Consider the following 19364-nt stretch of genomic DNA (forward strand, 5'->3'; position numbering starts at 1 on the left):
CAAAGGTCACCAATGAGGTTTGGGGTTTTCGGTGTTTTTTTTCTTTTTTTGTGGGGAGGGAGGAGTGAGTTTTTTTCAGCTACTATTATGAATGTAATTTTTAAAATGTATTTGCTATGTTCACCACATTTTAGAAATCATTCTTTTTGGCTGGTAAGATGGTCTGATTTGGGCCCGGGGAAGCCCCTTCAGAAGGTTGGCTCCGGCGTCCTTCTGACAAGTCTCCGGGGGTTTGTGTAGCTTCTTTGCTTTCTGGTCAGACAGGATGTTCCAGGTCCATCGAGTCCACTTCCTGACCGAGACCTGGAATCAGCCGTTTCTTTAGGGGAGCTCTGGGTCCTTTCAGAGGGAGATGGCTTTTAGGGATCCCAGTCTGAGCACGAGGGCAGCTCGCTGCTACTGGATTGTCCTGCAGACTGCTTCAGTCAAACACGTTGCTTGAGATGGAGACATGTATTCATTTGATCAAAACACCGAATTCCCAAACAAAATCCAAGGATGGATTGCCGTGTCCACGGAAGAGCCCTGCCTTGCGCGGACACTGACCGCGTGCTTGCGGTGTGACGGGCACACTCGAGCACTGCTAAACGGTGGGGTGTGTCAGACACAGATCCGCCCTCGGGAGCTCACGGGCTGGTTTGGGCCCCGCGGAGTATGCACCCCCAAAGAGCGGTCGTGGACGGGAGCGAGTGTGCCAGAGTGGCGGGTGGGAGATTGTTCCGGCTCTCCCTGCCCGACAGACCCTCCTCGGTGGGGCAGAAACTTCTAGTTTTCCACATCTTCTGTGTTCCCTTGCAGTTGGAGAGGAGATTGAGATGACCCCCATGGTGTTTGCTAAGGGTCTGGCTGACTCTGGCTGCTGGGGGGACAAGCTCTTTGGGCGCCTGGTGAGCGAGGAGCTACGAGGGGGTGGACACGGGTATGGCCTTCGGAAGGCCTCCCAGGCCAAGGTCATCTACGGGCTGGAGCCCATCTTTGAGTCAGGCCGCACGTGCGTCATCAAGGTGTCCAGCCTGCTCGTGTTTGGACCTAGCAGCGAGACCTCTCTCCTGGGCAGAAACTACGACGTCACCATTCAGGTACTGTGTCCCATCCCCCATCCCTCCTTCCACTGTCAGCTCCTCCCCTTCCCCAGCTTGGGTCTGTTGGGAAGCCCAGTGTGGACAGAGGCACTCAGTGCCAACCTCACAAGGCTCCTGGGACAGGTCTTGAGGAGAGCTTGGCTATGTCTTTGGGGCCATAGTTTTCCCAAACCATATTTTCATAGCAGAAACCTTTCTCGTTGCCTTCACACGTACCTTGCACGGAGCCTCTGCATGAGATAAAAGGAGAGTGACTGGGTGGGGTGGGCAGTCGAGGTGTCTCCCTCGCTCCCCACAGTGTGGCCTCTGGGGCACTGCCCCTGGGCTCCAGGAAACACAATTTGGAAACCACTTTGAAAACAAGCCCACAGCCTCTTGTTTTACAAATGAGAAAACTCAGGGGAGTAGGGAGCAGGGAAGGAGTGAACCCAACCTTTGCCAGGGCTGGATTCTTCCCTGGCAGATGGCCCTCCCACTTAGAGCTGGACATGACGGGGAGCCCAGGAGCTCCCTTGCTGACCAGCGTTGGTTCTCTTTACTGCACAGGGATGCAAGATCCAGAACATGAGTCGGGAGTACTGCAAGATCTTTGCGGCCGAAGCCCAGGCGGCCCCCGGCTTTGGGGACGTGCCTGAGTAAGCACACATGGGGGGGGGGGCATGCAGTGTGCAGACCTGCTGACTAGAGCTTCTGCCCAGAACAGCGATTTCAGGGTCCATCAGGGGCATCCTGAGTTATGGCCCGCCACCAACCCTGTGCTCAGCTCAATGGTCCCACGAAATCTAGAAATAAAGACCTCAAGATGAATTGCCCACTTTAGAAAAGCCTCTGCCCAGCTCTTCGGTCTCCTCCCACTCACCCCAGTTCCCCACCCCTTAGCTCCGCGTCTGCGTCTGCGGATGGCAGGCTGCTGGGACTCTCTGGAGTGATGGGCGCAGGGGGCTCCGCCTCTAGGCCAGCTGGTCGGGACTCTTCTCCGTGGGTAGACAGGGTCCGTGTAGGTTTTAGGGGGAGTCGGCTATAAGTGGTCGTTGTTTCCATGTTGAGAGCTGGACTCTGACTCCTGAGCACTGGGGTCTGGTGGGCTTGGAGCACAGTCCGGCTGCATCCTCTCGAGAGGTGCTCCTTTCTGCTGGACGCATACTGGTCTTGGTCCCTCACCCAAGCTCAGGGTCCTCCGGGGGCCGCTGCACCATTCAGTCCTAAACCCACTGAGCTGAGGGTTCCAAGAACCCTCTGTTCTTGGAAGGACCTTCCTTTCCAACCCAAGAATGTAGGACTGAGGTGGAGGGCGGGGCTCTGGGGCCGTGCTTCCCCCTTACAGCGGTGCAACTGTGTTTAGGGTCCTCCCACTGTACCTCATCTACCGGCCGGCCAACAACATCCCCTACGCGACCCTGGAGGAGGACCTGGGCCAGCCCCTGCAGCCTTACTTACTGCGGGAGTGGGGCTTCGCGGCCTCTCCGGAGGCGGCTGGCAGCTCCGAGATCAGGCAGAAATGCCAGACCTTCCAGCACTGGCTCTACCTGTGGACGAACGGCAGCTTCCTTGTCACTGATTTGGCAGGTATGAGGGCGCGCGGGTGCCTGAGCGCTGGGGGGCAGAGCGGGAAGCTTGGTCACCAGTCCGCCCCGCGGCCTCGCTCTCGCTTTTCCTCTGCTTTGCTCCCCACCCCCAACCTGGTCAGGGAGACCCGGCAGGTGCCAGTAATACACACCGGCCTCACCAGCCTCGTCTAGAACTGCTGTGGCATCCACGGGAGCTCCTTGCCACTCCAGTTACAATTAAAAAGGAATTTAGTTCAAAGAACATAACATGGAAGCTAATTAAACACCCACAACCAAAATCTTTTCAAAAGCTCCCTTCCTCCCTTCCCGGCAGCTCTGCTCTGGACTTTCCCCCTCTTCATACTTCCCAAACTCTCCCTTCCATCCTAGCTCACTGGCGTTACTGCCCCTTCTCCCTCCTCTCCTTCCTCGCCATCTCCCCCTCCTTCTTCCTCCCCCTCCTCCTCTTCCCCTCCTCCCTTCCTCTTCCCCTTTCCCCTCACCTTCTTCTTCCTCCCCTTCCTTCTCCTTTCTTCCCCTCCTCCTTCCTCTCCTCCTTCTCTTTATCCTTTTCTCCCTCCTCCCCCTCCTCCTCCTTCCTCTCCTCTCCCTCCCCTTCTGTCTCCCCCCCTTCTCCCTTCATCCCCTCTTCCTCCTTCTCTTTGCTCTCTTCCCTCTTCTTCTTTTCCTCTATATCCTCCTCCTTCTCGTCCTCCACTTTTCTTAGCTTTTTATTATGTGAACCAACTTAGTCTCTGTGGCTTCTTCTTATTTCTGTCTCTCCCATTCCTCAGATTTCCCCCCAACAAAGGCCAGCAAGCACAAATCCTCCTTCTTTCTCTGATAGTCCTTCCCAGGCCTACTCTTTAGCCAGAACTGGGCAGGGGAGAGGAAAGGAGAAGATTTGCTCTGCAGCAGGAGGAGAGGAACGCTGGGAATATCACACATTGCCATATCTGGTCCCCGATGTGAAGTAGTGAGAAAGCCAAGGGCCAGAGATAGAAAACTGGCTTAAATGTGGTTCTCATTGGGGTCAAGCTACACAACAAATACGGTATATTTAACTCCGTATATTGGGGGGGGGCTGCTAGCACCTTGAGCCGTTGTCGTTCCTTCTGTTTGCTGACTCCATCCACCCAATATTTAGCCACTGTTGGGAAGGTAAAAAGGTGAATCAGGAATGCTCACTGTCCTCAAGAAGGTGTCATAAGTGGGCCAGTTTCTAGAATGAGAGGATAACATGATGCAGTAGAAAGACCTGGGACTCAAAGAAAGTCAGCTTTAGTCTGCATCTCATGGCTTTCCAGCTGGTCTCTGGGGACCCAGGAGAAAGCCAGAGCTCAGGCAGGGCCATTTCCCCAAGCTCTCTGAGCTTTGCCACACTTTCCCTCCCACGGAGTGGCAGTCTCTTCCCTACCTCCCACACTGGCTGTGAGGACTGAGTGAGGCTGAGGCCGTGAGCGCTTCTGCAAACTGAAGTTCTGTGCAAATGTAAGGGGCTCTGGTTACTGCGGGGCAGAGTGGAAGGTGGCAACCCCGAGACAGAAATGACGGGACTAACGTGTACTCCATGACCGCTGTGCCTCAGACACCAAGCTAGAGCCCTGCACACCTGTGATGCTCTCACTCCCCCTGCGTGGCCGGAGGCAGCATTACCGCCCTCTGAGAGCTGAGGACTAGAGGTCATTCTGGCAGCTCCTAGCTTGCAGCAGCTCGGAAGGGCTGGGCCTGAAATCAGCCCACGTGTGCCCAACTCTTGTCCATCATTCCTGGCCCTGAGTCCTGGTAGTGAAAGGCAGGCTCCCAGATGGATGTGACAGGACAGTGTGAAAGTGGGGAGAGGCTCCCACTCCATGCATGGATGCTGGGATGCTAGGGCGGGGTGGCCAGGGTGGGGAGGACACTCTCCGGGGCCTGGTTGGCCTGGCTCTCTTCTCTCCCAACACCTTCATCTTGGCTTCTGGGGCCGTGTGCTTGCTGCCGTGTGAGTAGGGGGAAGCCGGCCATACCCACTGTTACTTTCCCTCTGGTCCAGCCTGGTTTATGTTCCCATTCCCACCTGCTCTCCCTTGCCCAGAGAGGCTAATCCTGGTACGAGGAAGGAGCAGATGCCAGTTCAAAGCCAGAGGCCAGCCCAGCCTGTGTCCTACTGTCATCTGGTAGGGCAGGATTGCCCAGCCAGAAGGGGTTGGGATCTAGACGTAAGAACTGGACTTGTGCTTTGACTCACAGTGGCCACTGCACATGGTCAGTGACGATTAGCAAATGAATGAATGAATGTGACCTGGCTCCGGCCCCCAACCTCCGAGCCTCTCTTCACCTGCAAAAATGGAGTATTATTACTACTAAAAATATTGAGACGTCCGTACTGCATGTGAGCCCGGCTGGAAGTGCCGATGTGCCCTGGACCCTGGCACGGTCCCGTCTGGCACTATACCCATTTCGGAGAGGTGGGGGCCCAGAACCAGCCCAGGCTGCCTCGGCTTCCAGCACTGTCTCTTTCCAGGGGTTGATTGGAAGATGACCGATGTGCAGATTGCTACCAAACTGCGAGGGTGAGTGGCTCCCTGGGCCAGAAGGCCCTCTGAGAATCTTCTTGGGATGAAAAATTGTCCATGTTCTTCTGGGTCTCTATCCCTGAGGTGCTGAGCCTGTGGCCAATGGGGTCCCAGTTGCACCGGTGGCCGTGTAGCCACGTCCCTGGGGGCCGCTGACCCCCACCCACCGTGCCCCTAACCCCAGGTCTGGAGCAGTAGTATTGACGCCCCCCACATAGGATCACCTGCGACCCTGGGCTCCTCTTCCTTCCCACTTGATTTAAAGCTCATCGTGATGCAGATGGGTGAGGGCCCTGGAGCAAAGTGGGGTGTGGAGTCTGCTCTGATTTGTACTAACGAGGCAGATCATTCTCACGCCAGGGAGCGTGGACGTGATGGAGTCCTGGAATGAGGCCGTGGCTTAGAATTGAGGTTTGGGGTGCTGCACTCCCCAGCACCCCCAAAAGGGTGGGGCGTGACACCCAGGCCACACCCACCCCACCTTAGGCGCCCCCGAGGGCTCTCTGGGTGGGACTCCCGCTCAGCTCTCACTGTTTGGCTGCAGATACCAAGGCCTCAAGGAGAGTTGCTTCCCTGCCCTGCTGGACCAGTTTGCCTCTTCCCACCAGTGCAACCCCTTCTGTGAGATGCTGGGGCTCAAACCCCTCAAGGGCCCTGAGGCTGCCCACCCTCAAGGCAAGGCCAAAGGCTCCAAGAGTCCATCTACTGGCAGGAAGGGTGGCCAACTGAGTCCTCAGCCCCAGAAGAAAGGCCCCCCCAGTCCCCAGGGCACCCGGAAGAGTACTCCAAGCTCCAAAGCCACCCCTCCGGCCTCAGAGGCACTTGCCACCCAGTTCCTGGGACAGCCTCCCACCCGAGAGGGCGGCTCCAAGGCCCAGGGCCTGCGGTAGCCCCCACTGGAGGCTGGGGGCCTCCACCCAGCAGCAGACAAACAAGGAAGCAGCTCGAGGCAATGGAGACTTTCCAGAACTACGGAACTGACCAGAGCAGGTGCGCTGAGGAGATGCCACGGGGGCCTCCCTGAGCAGCCTCTCCTCAGTCCACTCTCATCAGACGGCTCTTGTGCGAGGTGGCACCCGGGGGCCTCTGCCGGGGCCACCTTCAGCCGGGGCTCCCAGGCCCCACTCCCACGTGCCTGGAGGCCTGGTCCCTCCTTGAAGTTTACATTGGCCACTGCTGGAGGCCCCCCGAGTCCTCTGCATGAGCTCTACCCCCAGCCCCCCCCCCACCAGACCCTGCTGTGAATATTGTACTCTGGGGGCACCCCGGCCAGCGGTGACCCTTTGCCTTTGCTTGGCCCTGCTCTCTCCTTGTCCTCGGGGCTCCAGACTTCCTGTGCTGTGTCTGGCCTGGTGACTCTCAGGGAGCCTTCTCCTGCCAGCTACTTGGCCTCGTGCCTCCGTGTGTCCCACGACTAACCTGTCACTGAGCCCGGATGGGGCTCAGGGCCCTTCCAGAGCCTGTCATATACTTGTGCAGTGGTCTTTGGTGATGTGTGTTCATGCCCTTCCTTCCCCCAGCACTCAGGCGCTCGTTCACCTGCTTCCCGTGCCCCCTTAACCCCCATCTCCTGTCCCCCGCTTTCAGGTCCCTTGCAGCCTGCTCCCTTTCCTTCGCTGCCTCTCTGCTTGCCCCCTTGCCCAGGCACTTCCCCAGCCCTACCCTTCCACCCCTCCCCTGCCTCTCCCAGGCCCTCTACCCGGGAGGGAGAGGTGGCATGAGGGTTGTGTCAGCAGCCGAGGCCAGAGGGCAGGTGTTGACTCTGAGGGACCTTGCGCTCCATCCCGGAAGGAGGTGCAGTCACACGGAAGTTCGCTGCCCTCTAGACCGGGGACGGAGGGCTAGGGCTGTTCTCCATAGGGAGCGCACAGGGGAGCTCGAGGAAGGATGCAGTCCACCCTCGTGCTGGGCTGGCGGCGTCGCTGTGCCTGGAATTCGGACACCTGCCCCAGCCATTAGCTCTCGATCCCCGGGCTGCAGCCCCGGGGCTTCACGCATGGGCTCCCAAGGAATTGCTGTGCTCAGCCCAGCATCGCGAGTCCTTCCTGAGAGCCCCTCCTGGAGGCCTGGGACAGGATGGGCCTGGTGCTAGCCTGCTCCCCTTGGAATGCAATAAAGGCAGCCACTGTGTACCCTGCTCGCCCTCATCTGGTGTGGTTGTAGGTGTGTGGAACCAGGGCCCCCTCGCCCCAGGCGGGTTCTCTGAGGGCGCCCTACAGCCCTGGGTGCACCGCAGTCACAAATCCAGGCTTTGGCTCCTGGATGGACATTCAGTCTCAGCCTCTGTGGCCACAGCTACACGGTCTCAGCTGCTCGTACAGCGGGGCCGATGGCTTGTGCCCCTGCACAGGGCAGCTGAAAACTTAGGTCTTTGGAATCGTTCCTTCGTTTGGGAGAGAACACAAAGGAAGGAACGCAGGAAGGAAGAGCAGAGCCGGAGGCTCTGGGGAAATGTCCAGTGTCTCTGGCTGTCTCCACAGCCTCGGGGACAGCCAGCCTCTGCCTCTCAGCTACTCACTGGCCCTTTCCTGCTTCCCACGCTGCAGAGGCTTCTTAGTCCCCGACAACCCCTTGCCACCACCCGGGCCTTTCCTTGCCTGATGTGGATGCCCCTCCGTTTTGACATTTCTGACTTCTCTACCTCCTCTTGGGCTCAGGTGACTCTCCCCACTTTTTCCTCTTGCCCCAGAGTGCCCCCGACTCCCAGGCTGCAGATCCAGATTGCCTTGGTGAACTGAGAGTTGGGGTATTACCCATTCGTTCATCCGTCCACTCAGCAGACATATACTGAGTACCTCCTGTATGCCGGACCCCGAGTTGACAGCTGTTGGAGGCAAAGATGTATGAGGTGGTCTCAAAAGAGACTTTCCATTAGGTTTCTTGGGTTTTGAGCAACAGAAATGGACTCAGACCCACTTTAGCAAGGAGAAAGGGTTCGTAGGAAGGGTGTTGGGGCAGCTCCCAGAGCCAAAGGGATAGCCGAACGATTGGGCTTGAGACAGTGGGAGCCAGCGGGGCCCCAGAGCCTGTGTTCTGGGAGCTGCTGCTGTGGGCAGACTGACGCCAACCAGCCACTGGGACTCCCTTCACTCGGGATCCAAATCCCTGTCCTGGAGCTCAAGCCACCGCGGAGGCGGGACAGAGGCAGCTTTCCAAAGGACCGGGATTCTTACCAGCAGAATGGTGGACAGGGGGAGGGTAGAAAAGCACTTGGTGGCAACAGCGAAGATTCCCACCCCCACCCCCCCACGGGCACACACTGTTCTTCCTACCTGATGTATTACGACTCTTCCACATACGACCAGGAGCAAATTCCTCTCTGCTTGGGGAGACCATTCAAGGTCACATCCAATGACTAAGTCCAGGGGCTACCATTCTCCAAAGTCCAGTGTCACTCTTCCCTCTTCTATCACAATCCCGTTTTGAAATTCTGCAACCTGGGGATTAAAATTAACCATCGTCAACGAAAATTCTTGAACCCATCAAGAACAGAAGTACGGGTAAAGGCTAGCGTCCGTTTCCAGCACAGGTCCTGAGAACTGGTGTTTCTGACTAGGGATTTTTCGCCTGCTGGAGTGACCCCAAGCTTCCGTCCTGAAGTCCAGCTCCTCAGTGGCCCTGCCCGTGCGGCAGGTGTTTCTTTACCACGGGACATGGCAGCAGGGGAAGCGCTCTTGGAACCGCCCCGCCGCCCCCACATCTATCTGTACTCCTACCCTCGCAGCAGCAGCAGCAGCAGCAGCAGCAGCAGCAGCAATCAGATTTCCCCTTGATATGGTTAGTCACCCTACCACTCCCATGACCTCTTGCCGTGTGTCGCTCAGAGCTGTAAGGAGCCTGAAAAGGCCGGGTGTGCCTCGGCTTCCAATTCACGTATTACTCTGGCATTTTGAGGATGTGTCTCCTTGGAGACGAAAACCTCTACACCAGCCTCGTTCCAAGCCTCAGGTGTGTGAAAGGCAGTGAGATGGAGCCATGGCTCGCCCCTGTCCACCTGCTTCCCAGCCCGAGAGGGTGAACGAGCCCCAAGAGATGCCGGCCAGGTCAGAACTTGGGCTGCGTTCTGCGGGTCTGACCCAGCCTCTCAGCTAGTGCCCTCACTGAGTTTTCAGCAACCCGTCTCACCGTATTACCAAGCTGACTGCTGCTCCTGGACCGCGGGGATCCTGACCCTGACCAGATGAGTGAATGCCACAGGCATCAACCCACGACTCGTGCTGTGGAGTGCATTCTGGGCTTGGCTGCCCCACGTGCGGCTACCGCAGTGATGCTTATAGCATTTGATGATTCCATGGGTGTTGGCGGTGGGAGAGGCATGACAGATAAGAAAAGCAAATCCAGATGAGGGCCCCTCCCTAGTGGTCGAGACAGATTCCTGCCCTCTTGAAGTGATAGGTGTAGACTGAGGGGAGCCTCAGCGGCAGGGCAGGGGAGGCAGCATGGAAGAATGAGCGAGGAACACACACACACGGCCTACCTGTGCCTTCAGAGCCCTACCCTGGAAGATGGAGAGCTTCTGGCCATGGCTCACTATGGCTGGGTGGATCAGAGAACCAGGTTCAGGAGGGGCAGCGTGGCTCCTGCTGTGCTGTAGTCAAGCATTCAGGCTCCCTCAGAGCCCAGCGGCAAGCCAGAGCGCCATTTCTCTAAAGGATAATAGTTACTTGTTGGCCAGAGAATCACCTGGTTCTGAGCCCTGGGTTTCCCTGCCATACTTTTCTTATTAGGACTTGCCATAAGCTTCCTTAGCGCTCCTCTGTGCCACAGGCCCCACATGGTTCCCCAGTGTGCCACAGCCAGCCAGCCACCTCCAGCACCACTGGATCTGTCAGTCATGGGGCCTGGTAGGAGGACCGTTCTCCCAGCTGGAGAATCTTGACTTGCTCTCAGCCCAACCCAAAGCGGTGGCCTTCTAGGTCAGTCGGTACATGAGCTGGAACAAGATGCCCTAAGATGACATTTTTGCCTGGGTCTTCGTGGTAAGGGCTTCAAAATGTGGTCATTTGTGCTGCATTATGGAGGAAAGATTCTGACCTAATCAGACCCCTCAACCCCAGGAACTTTACCAAGACCTTTTCTTTCTTTCTTTTTTTTCATTTTCCCATGATTTATCTCCCACCTCTGACTCACATATGTCTTATCAAGGCATCGAGGGAAACTACTGACTCCAGGCTCTGTCAGCGTGATGCCATCAGTGTGAGGGAACACTGTGGTGGCGAGGGCCGTGTCCCTGTGAGCCAGGCTGTGGCACAGAGCCGGTCAGCTGAGAGAGTCTGCGCTGTTGCAGGCCAGTTGAAGAGGAACTCTTTCTGAAGTTCTTTGTTCATCAAAATAGAAGAAAAAACATGAATTCATTAGATCAGAGGATTCATACCAAGTGTGAGGAGCTGGATGAATTTGCTTGAGCAAGAAGACCGTCTCTGCACGAGCACCTGCAGGTGGAGACATCCCTTTTCAAAGCTTACAGCATCCAAAGACCTCCTGGTTTTGCACTGGCCAAGCTGAGCTGTGCTAGGAATCACTATGACTTCACTCTCAAGTCTTTGATAGTCACACTGATTTCTATATCCCCCTAGGGATTCAGTTCTATCATTGATTTACCATTTTGGTAGGGAGGGGGATTCCAATAGCTCACGCTTGTCCTCTCTTGCTATGGTCTTTCTTACCCCACGCATCAGAGCGCCATTGTGGGAGGGATGCCTCTTTCAAAATATATCCATTTCGACTATTCACTCCAAATGATCCCAGGTTGGCTTTGAGATGCTACTGCGTCTGCTGTGGTGCAAATTGAATCTATTAATCAAACCCATTGGTTGGCAGACCGCGTGATTTTCTATGGTCCCCAGAAATTAGACTTAGCTTGGAGCCAGTATCCTACAGCACTGCTCTCCCCAAGTTTGGGTATTTCTCTTTTCCTTCTGTAGTTCCCAGATAAATGGACACAGATCCCTTTGGGGAAGGCCAAGGAAGGTTCGCGATATGTATTAAGTGTTAAAATAAGGTTTCCCTTCAAAGATATTTGGCTTTTTCCCCATCGAAGGTCTGGAAATTAGTGGGAGATTTTGACTCCACCTTGGCAGCTTGAGATAGACCTGTTTGCCCCACCAGAAGTCTTTAGTTATGGTTATAACTAGGTAATAGCTTAGGGATTGTCTGGTCTTCATGCCTGGGACCCAATGGTTGATCAGCCACAGCTAGAGGTCTGGTTTCCATGCCCGTGACCATTTTGATGACTCCTCTACTTTGTTCCTTGCATCTTTCTCTGCTGCTGAGATCAGGTTGCTCATTTTCATAGCAGCTCTTCCAACCAGCATTCCAGGCCTAGAGAGGAAAGCCAGCGCCTCACCTCGTGGCAAGGGGCAGGACCATCTTCTGGGTCCTGTCAGAGGGCAGGGAGAGGGCAGATGGGCTGGATGCATGCAAGGGACCCAATAAAGCATTCTTTTCTCCTGAAATCTGTGAGTTCCTGCTTTCTTGGATATTTGGTCTCTTTAATACAATTTAGTATGTGGCTCAACATTTGGCCCAGGTTTGCGTTATCCACCCCCCACCCCACGACGATTAAAAACTGCATGTGGCTGTTTCATCTTCTGCATTAAATGTGAGCAAATATATCAATAAACATCACCTGAAACAAAATTACATTCCACCTGTCTTGGTCAAACAGCCTTTAAAAAGTTTCTATAAATTTTGCCTATTGTTTTTGACAGTGTGTATTAGCTAGTTCGTACAGTTTCTTCCAGGTGTAACTTCTTTTCCTGATCTGATTCTGCCTCTCATCCCCGAACTAGGTTGAGTGTGGATTCTGGTTATTGGCGGACCAACAGTGTGGTGTGGGACAGGGTCTGGGTCTCAGTTTTATGACTCGATGCTGCCAGTACCCCTGAGCTGATAAAACTCAGGGAGACTGTCTCATTCATTAAACTTACGAGAAAATGGGATTTGTGCACCAAAAACCCACCTCACTAACTTTTAATGAGATAGTTAAACATCCAGGAGACTAGACACTTGAGTGGACCTGAAATGCAAATTCTTCCCTTCTTCTTCTGAAAGGAAAAGTTGTTTGGTAAGCTTCAAACAAGGGAGACAAACTTCAGTTCAAAACCCAGCTTTCCTAGCCGGAAGAGCTGGAGCTTGTCGCTGAAATTTCCCGAACTAAGCTGCCTCAACACTGTTTAAATCCTCTTACTGGGACTTACAGACTGCCCATCATATGTGACAATTACACGTTCTGGCTACGTAACAGTGAACAAAACAGACGTAGACTCCTCCCCCAGAGAGCTTACAGTCTAGTGGGGGAGACACACATTAAACACACACACCAATAAATGTATAATGGCGAATACGTGCGTTACGCACTACAAAGCGGAAGGTTCTGTGTCAGGTTGTAGCAGAGGGACAGAATGAAAGCTTGTGTGGATAGCGCACGGTCAGTAAGAGCACTGTGGTATCGAAATACGGGGTTCAGGAGGAGGCGAGGCTAGACGGTGGAAGGACATTTGCACTGAACCCCAAGGGCCGTGGTGTATCAGGATCAGCTGTTACTGGAAATAACAGAGAAGGCCTCCCACGGCAGTAGTCTTAAGCAAGACAGAGTTATTTCTTCCTCAAGAAGTCTGTAGGCATTAGGAGACCTGGACATGGCCCACCTATAGGGCTGGCAAGGCAGGTCTGGGGTGTTGTCAAAGCCAAGGCTCCTCCGGATCTCTGCTCTGTCCTGCCAACCCAAGCAGGAGCAACTGACCCCAAGTGCAGCGTCACGAATAGGCCTAAAATGGTGATACAGCTGTCAAACAACAGGTTTGTATAGTTGTACATAGTAGAGTCAGCAGAGAATGCCTGAAGTTGACAATAAAAAATAGTGCCTGGGTATTTTTATCTATCGATCATCTATGCATCCATTTATCTGTCACTCACCTATTTTATTTCTAGAGATTGCTGTCAGAAGTGAATAACAAGAACGGTCTGTCTGTAGGTGGGGGGGTTGGGGGGCCGGTCTCTGGTTTTCCTGGTTCTGGTCTCCCTGAGACTGTCCAGGGGTGAGCTTCCTTTAAATTTCCTTTGCTGGGCATTTATGTGGCTCTTACCTGAAACAGAAATGCCTACTGAGGGACCCTAACTCCTTCTGCTTCAGGAACCACCTATCAGAAATTGGGTCATATCCCAGTCAACCAGGCAAATTTGGGCTCCATTCTTGAATTACAATGGCAAGGATGAGGTTGAGGGAACTCAGCCTTCAGGAATATCTGTCTTCAGGAGGCTGTGGTTGTATGGCTGGAGCTGGCTCAGGGCAGGAGGTCTGGTCCTGGAACCCATGAAGCTCTGTCCTCTGGCCTCAGAACCGATATGATTCACAAATGGCTCTTTCCTATTATTTCCAAAAGGTCATGAGGAACAGCAGCTACTGTACCCTTGGCCTCAGAGGACATGGCGCACGTGTGGACGAAGGGACGCTCCTGGTACTTGCCATACATACCCAGACGGTAGTGATACGACAGGAGATGAGTCTATGGATTCCTGGCCTGATGTAATGGTCTTGTCAACTGCTTGGGCCTCTGGCTTTTTAATGACTTGCATAGTACATCCAGGTCCAGAATGGGATATGGCTCTGAGAATTCAACTGGCTGTTGTCATTTCCAACCAAACTCAACACCCTGGTTTCACACCAAATCTCTTTGGTTCCACCAAACCCCCATGAGAATTCTCATTGGAACAAGGCTGCAGACAAAGCCAGGGTCCTGTCTGAGACCCCCCTGAGGCAGGCAGAGGACCCATAGGAAAGACTCTGTTTTGGCGTGGCCCGAGGCCTGGGGTAATCCACGGCAGCCAGCACCCTGCTTCCAGCAGCCTGGGAGTGAGGGGTGCCAAGAGAGTCAATCGCTTCTCACCTGCTGTGCAAGCTTCTACTGACCTGCCCAGGCCCCCTTTACCGTGGGGACGCATCTCCCAGGAGGAATTAGCTCACAGCTGCCCCTTGTCTGAAGAATTACCCTGAGTCAAATGGAAGCCACCTCACCTGGGAGGCAAAACGCCTTCGAATCCCTTCCCCAGTTCTTGGCCCGTGACTGACTGACTGGCCTGGCCTGGCCTCAGGTGTGACTAACATATGGGCAAGTTTGTGTTCCAGAGTTTCCCTGTGGAATCCAGCTAAAGCCAGACTCCAGTCAAGACCGCACTCTTGTTTCTCCCCCTGTCGTATTCTGTATCCCCTCCTCCCCTTCTGCCAAGAGCAGCCCTCTCCCTCATATGTCACTTGAACAAGAATCCCCATCTCAGGCTAAGGAATGTACCTAAGACCCTCGGGTGTCCTGCTGTGTAGACTCTGCCATTGGAAGAGAAATTTCACTGGGGCTCTTTTTTTCTGTCAGGGCAAACCGTATGTTCTTGGAGCAGTTGGAGTGAAATTGCTCAGGTCACGTGGGTGGTTGCCCAGTACCTCAGCCCCTGCACAACTGGAGCTGGGTCTGACTCAGGAAGTTCCTCAGAGACACAGTATCCCAGATTTCACAGGGTCTGACCAGAGAACACAATTCACGGCCATTGGGGTTATGTGTAGGCCCAGAATCCATCCCGTCTGCCAAGCAGCTGGCAAGGTGGAAACATGGGCTGGGCACCCGAGTGCCAGCGCAGAGCTCCCAAATACAAACACGTAGCACAGTGGCTCCTGGTTCTACTTCGGGCTCTTCAACTTCTCCTTGGGAGCTCCTTGTACGGCGCTGGTCCCCCCATCACACTCCTCCCTGGAGGACAGGTGGGGAGAGATGGTGACCAGTACCTACCTCCTTGGGTTATGGTAAGCTAGAGCTCGTAGCACAGCCTGGCACATGCCAAGCTCTCGGTCGCGTAGCTCTCAGCTGGTACGATGGTTGTTATCACCTCTTGCAACTATAGAATCCATCCCAGGGCCACTCACATGCTGCTCTTCTCCAAGGTGGGAGACCTTGGTGTCTCTCCCTTCCCTCAAGGTGGGGTGGCTAGCACAAATCTCTACCCCTACCCCCGGCAACCATCTTGCCAACTCATCCAGTGGGAGACAGTCAGCACCGTCTCCTGAGCCACAAGCTGGCTGATGTTTAGCTCCTGGGATTGGGTCAGGCTCTCCACAGACCCCCGTGGCCTTGGAGTGAAGGGAATTGGATGCAGCCTGTGGAACGATGAAACTTGCTTCTACAGGCAGAGCAAAATGGAAAGGAAATGTTCCACAATGAGTCATGGTGTGTAACTGGCAGGTCTGCACAGGAAGAACAGTTGGTACTAGTCAGAGGAGAGTCAGGGATGAAGCCGTGTCTTTCATTCTACGGCGATGTTATCGGCGGGACGCCACCTGGGTGGAGGGGAGGCAAGACACGGCTGGAAAGTTCAACATCTAGATGTGACACTCAGAGGTGTTCCTTTTTGTTCTTCCTAACAAGTGTATGTAATTGCGATGCCCTACTTGTCAGTACCTTTCCTGAGGAAGCTGCTGGTCTGTGGTAGATTCATTTTATTGGCTGCTCCCAGGAGACATAAAGTCCTCCTTGTGGAAACTTCTATAAAAATATCAGGCTTGGGCCTGGATGGCTCAAATTGGTTAAGCGTCCGACTTTGGTCATGATCTCAGGGTCCTGGGATGGAGGTCTGTGTCACGCTTCACGCTCAGAGGGAAGTCTGCTAGTCCCCCACACACACACACCGGCCCTCCTTTTGCTCTCTCTCTCTCAAATAAATAAATGAAAAATCTTTAAAAAAATATCAGGCTTTGCTCTAAAGCTTAGGGGGTGCCACATCAGACCACTTCTCTGACAGGGGGAGAGGAGGGAACAGTGAAGGGATTATTTTTGCCTGTGTAATTAACCAGCCTCTAACTGTGACTCAGAGTCAGCTCTGGGCCAACAAGGCAATCGAGACCCTAATTAGTAGCCCCCACAACCCCTGTCAAGGGCTTGTAGAAAATGGTATACCTCAGAGGGAGGATACAGCCTTTGGTATTAAACCTACCAAAGCCAGGGACGTCGCCCTTGAACCCAACAGGATGATATGAATTACAACCTAGCTTGGCTTGTAGGACATCTTAACTGGGGTCCAACTGAAAAGGAAATCTCTCAGTCTCTCATTACGTCAGAAGCTGATATGAGATGGAAGGGCAAGAGGGATAGAACAGATAAGAACTAGGGAAACAGACTTCACAAAGTAGCAACCAGTTCAGTATTTAGAGAAAGTGATTCCTTAACTGTTTAGGGAAACTTCCCCCTGGCTGGGTGTGGGACCAGGTGTCCTTACTTGACCAGCCGGTATTGTTGCCGAGACAGATGAGCCCCAGGGTCATCCTTTCGTTTTGTGTTGGGTGGTGGCCATTTGTGCCCATCTGTTTCCAGTGAATAGCCAGGGGCGAGGGGAGGACTATATCAGGAGGCCCTTGGAGAGTCATGCCAAGCCAGCTAGGGTGGTGGTGGGCCGGGATGGTGGGGGGAAGGGTTTCGGTCTTCGGGGCATTGGGCCGCTTCCTTCCCTTGTGAACACCTGGATGTGCTGAACAGCTGCTAGGAAGAGCACTGTGCTCTAAGTCTTGGGGGAGTCCATTCCCAAAATTTATAAAATTTATATGAGTTACGACTAGCCTATTTCTTCAGCTTTTGTATTTTGCCCTATGTCATCAGAATTTGTATATGCTTTCAGGTTTAGAACATTTCTGCTACGACTATAGGAAGCCCATCTTTCAATGCCCCAAATAAGAAAGCAAACATCGGATGGGATCACTGGATGCCCTTTCTGTCAACCGGCCGAGGATTAAGAGACAGAAGCAGGTTTAGGAGAGAAGGATGACACGCTCATATTTACGGCATCTGACGCGAGAGCCTCTCTTGTCTACGGCTTGGACACGGGAAACCGTGCGGCAGAAGGGCCTCAGCGGCCAAGAGCCGAGAAGCAGTGTGAGCAAAATCATGAGAAGAAAGCGAAGGGACTGTTGAACACCGCTCCTGATAACATCTGCTCTGACAGTTCTGAACGGCTCACTCGCCGCCTCTACAAACTTTCTCTTTCTTCCCTCAGAGCCTGGCAAGGAGAAGGGGTCCTCTTCCGCTCTGGCCAAGAACTCCCCCGACAGAAAGTGGCCCCAGGGAACGGACACCGAAACAGGTGCATGGCTGCCTCTGACGAGTGGGACGGGGGTGGGCGAGGGGGAGCAGCTCTTCAGTACAAAGCCTTCGAGGTGCTCTTCTGTTTTGATTGGAAGGGAAAGTCCAGATCTGGGCACTGACATGGGAAGGCAGGTAGGGACATGGATATAGAGATATGGTCCTCGCCTCTGCCCTGGACCCAGCGCCCCCATCCCCAGCTCGGTCCTGGCCTTCCCTCTCACCACCCCCACCATGGGTGGGACAGACCTCAGAGACCGTCTCCTCTGGAAACAGGCAGGCAGAGGGGTAGGTGACAGCTGAGGCTGAGTGGGATGGTGCACAGCCAGGACCCTCGAGGTCCTCCAGCTCCGGGTCTTTCCCTGGGTGGGGGCAGGGGGTGCTCATCCCAACCTGTCCAGCCTCCCCACTGCCAGCCTGTGGCTCTCAAATTCCACCTAAAAAAGCATTGGGGGGGGTGCCTGGGTGCCTGGGTGGCTCAGTCGTTAAGCGTCCACCTTCGGCTCAGGTCCTGATCTCAGGGTCCTGGGACTGAGTCCTCCCTGCTCAGTGGGGAGCCTGTTTCTCCCTCTCCCACTCCCCCTGCTGTGTTCCCTCTCTTGCTGCCTGTCTCTCTGTGTCAAATAAATTAATAAAATCTTTTAAAAAATAAAAATAAAAAAAGCATTTGGCTTCTGGGGTCCAGGATCACTTGAGGGGATCTGGGGTCACTCCTTGAAGAGAGGGGCAGGGGAGAAACTCCTCCAGGCTCTCCCAGCCTGAAGGAGGACAGCAGCGTCAAGGCATCCCCCAGATGGGCCCTGTGACAGTGGTGACACCTGCCAGCCTTACCGTGCCAGGCTCTCTGCTACGCACCTCACCTGCGTGAGCTCCTTGAAGCCCCGTCAGTATTTATTTACAAGGTGGGTACTATTACCCCCCTTGTTCACTTGAAAGAAACAAGTTAACTTTTGGAGTCAGAGCTGAATCTAGACCCTTAGACTCCAGGTCAGGGTTCAAGCCATGACACACCACCTATGAAATCCGTGTTTTAGATCAGGGCACACAAAAATGTCAAGGGTTTAAGGTGTAACATAGGAACTGTTTGGAAGTAAGTTTGGCCCCTGCCGGGTGTGCTGTACCCCCGGGCTTTCCTCAGGGCACGGAGAGGAACCAAGAAAGGAGGGGAGAGGCGGGGAGGGGAGAGGCGGGGAGGGAGGAGGCAGGAGGGAGGGGAGGCGGAGGAGGCTAGAAGCAGGCAGAAGCAGAGAAGCAGGTGCGGCCTCACTGGTTTTGACTAAAGCCCTCTGCTAAGATGGGGGAGCCGCCCACGGAGACGGGCCTCCTTTAGGATAAACCAGGGGATACCCTGGACACTGAGTTCCAATCAAGGCAGCACAGGCGTCCCCAAAAGAGTGAGTGGGGCAGGGTGCGGATCTCTGCCCCAGATTGCAAAGCAGCTAGTGTAGTCTGACCTCCTTTGAAAAAAGGAATAACATAAAGGAAAAGTCCGGAGAGCAGTTCCACAAACTCGGTAGTCGTCCCCAGGGGGCTCCGCGTAGAGGGGTTTTTAACTTGCTCTTCTGTATGTCTGTATCTGTGTACCATGTTTCACGAAGCATGTGTAATGCGTTGGTAATCGGAGAGAGAGACAGAAAAAGGTTTTTAAAGACAAGGGGCACCCCCACCCTCCATCATCCTCTCCAAACATCTAGAACAACCAGTGTGTGCTTGTAATCCCACAGCCTGCGTTACGGGAAATGTTCATGCATCACATGGGGTTTTGTCCTGAGTGTGCGTCATTAATTATTAAAGAGATGTCGTGCACCCTGTCAGGATAGTTTAATGTTTAGTTGGAGGACTGAAGCATGAAAGCGTTTGTCCCTTGACTTCGCACACTTGACTTCGTTGCTTAGGTGTCGGCCAGAAAAAAAAAAAAGAAAAACGATTACACAGTATGTTAATTAACCGGAATTTAAATAAAAATTTGAAAAAAAAAGAAAAAAGAAATAAATTACTTATATGTAAGAAAGAAAGAAGGAAAGAAAGAAAGGGCAAACTGCGTGATTTCCTTCCGTTGTC

The 19364-nt window shown here is 54.0% G+C and overlaps 1 protein-coding gene across 1 annotated transcript in view; it reads left to right on the forward strand.

Annotated features, from left to right (window-relative positions):
• ALPK3 (alpha kinase 3) overlaps nt 1–7334 on the forward strand; it is a 46089-nt gene extending 38755 nt beyond the window's left edge. Inside the window, 5 exon segments of the mRNA XM_040642839.1 lie at nt 799–1079; nt 1629–1717; nt 2425–2648; nt 5136–5184; nt 5732–7334. Coding sequence (XP_040498773.1) covers nt 799–1079; nt 1629–1717; nt 2425–2648; nt 5136–5184; nt 5732–6077 — 989 coding nt within the window. The 3' untranslated portion in view covers nt 6078–7334.
• Nucleotides 7335–19364: the final 12030 nt, after the last annotated feature.

Source organism: Ursus maritimus, unplaced genomic scaffold (assembly GCF_017311325.1).
Source record: "Ursus maritimus isolate PB19 unplaced genomic scaffold, ASM1731132v1 scaffold_27, whole genome shotgun sequence".
Lineage (NCBI taxonomy): Eukaryota > Metazoa > Chordata > Mammalia > Carnivora > Ursidae > Ursus > Ursus maritimus.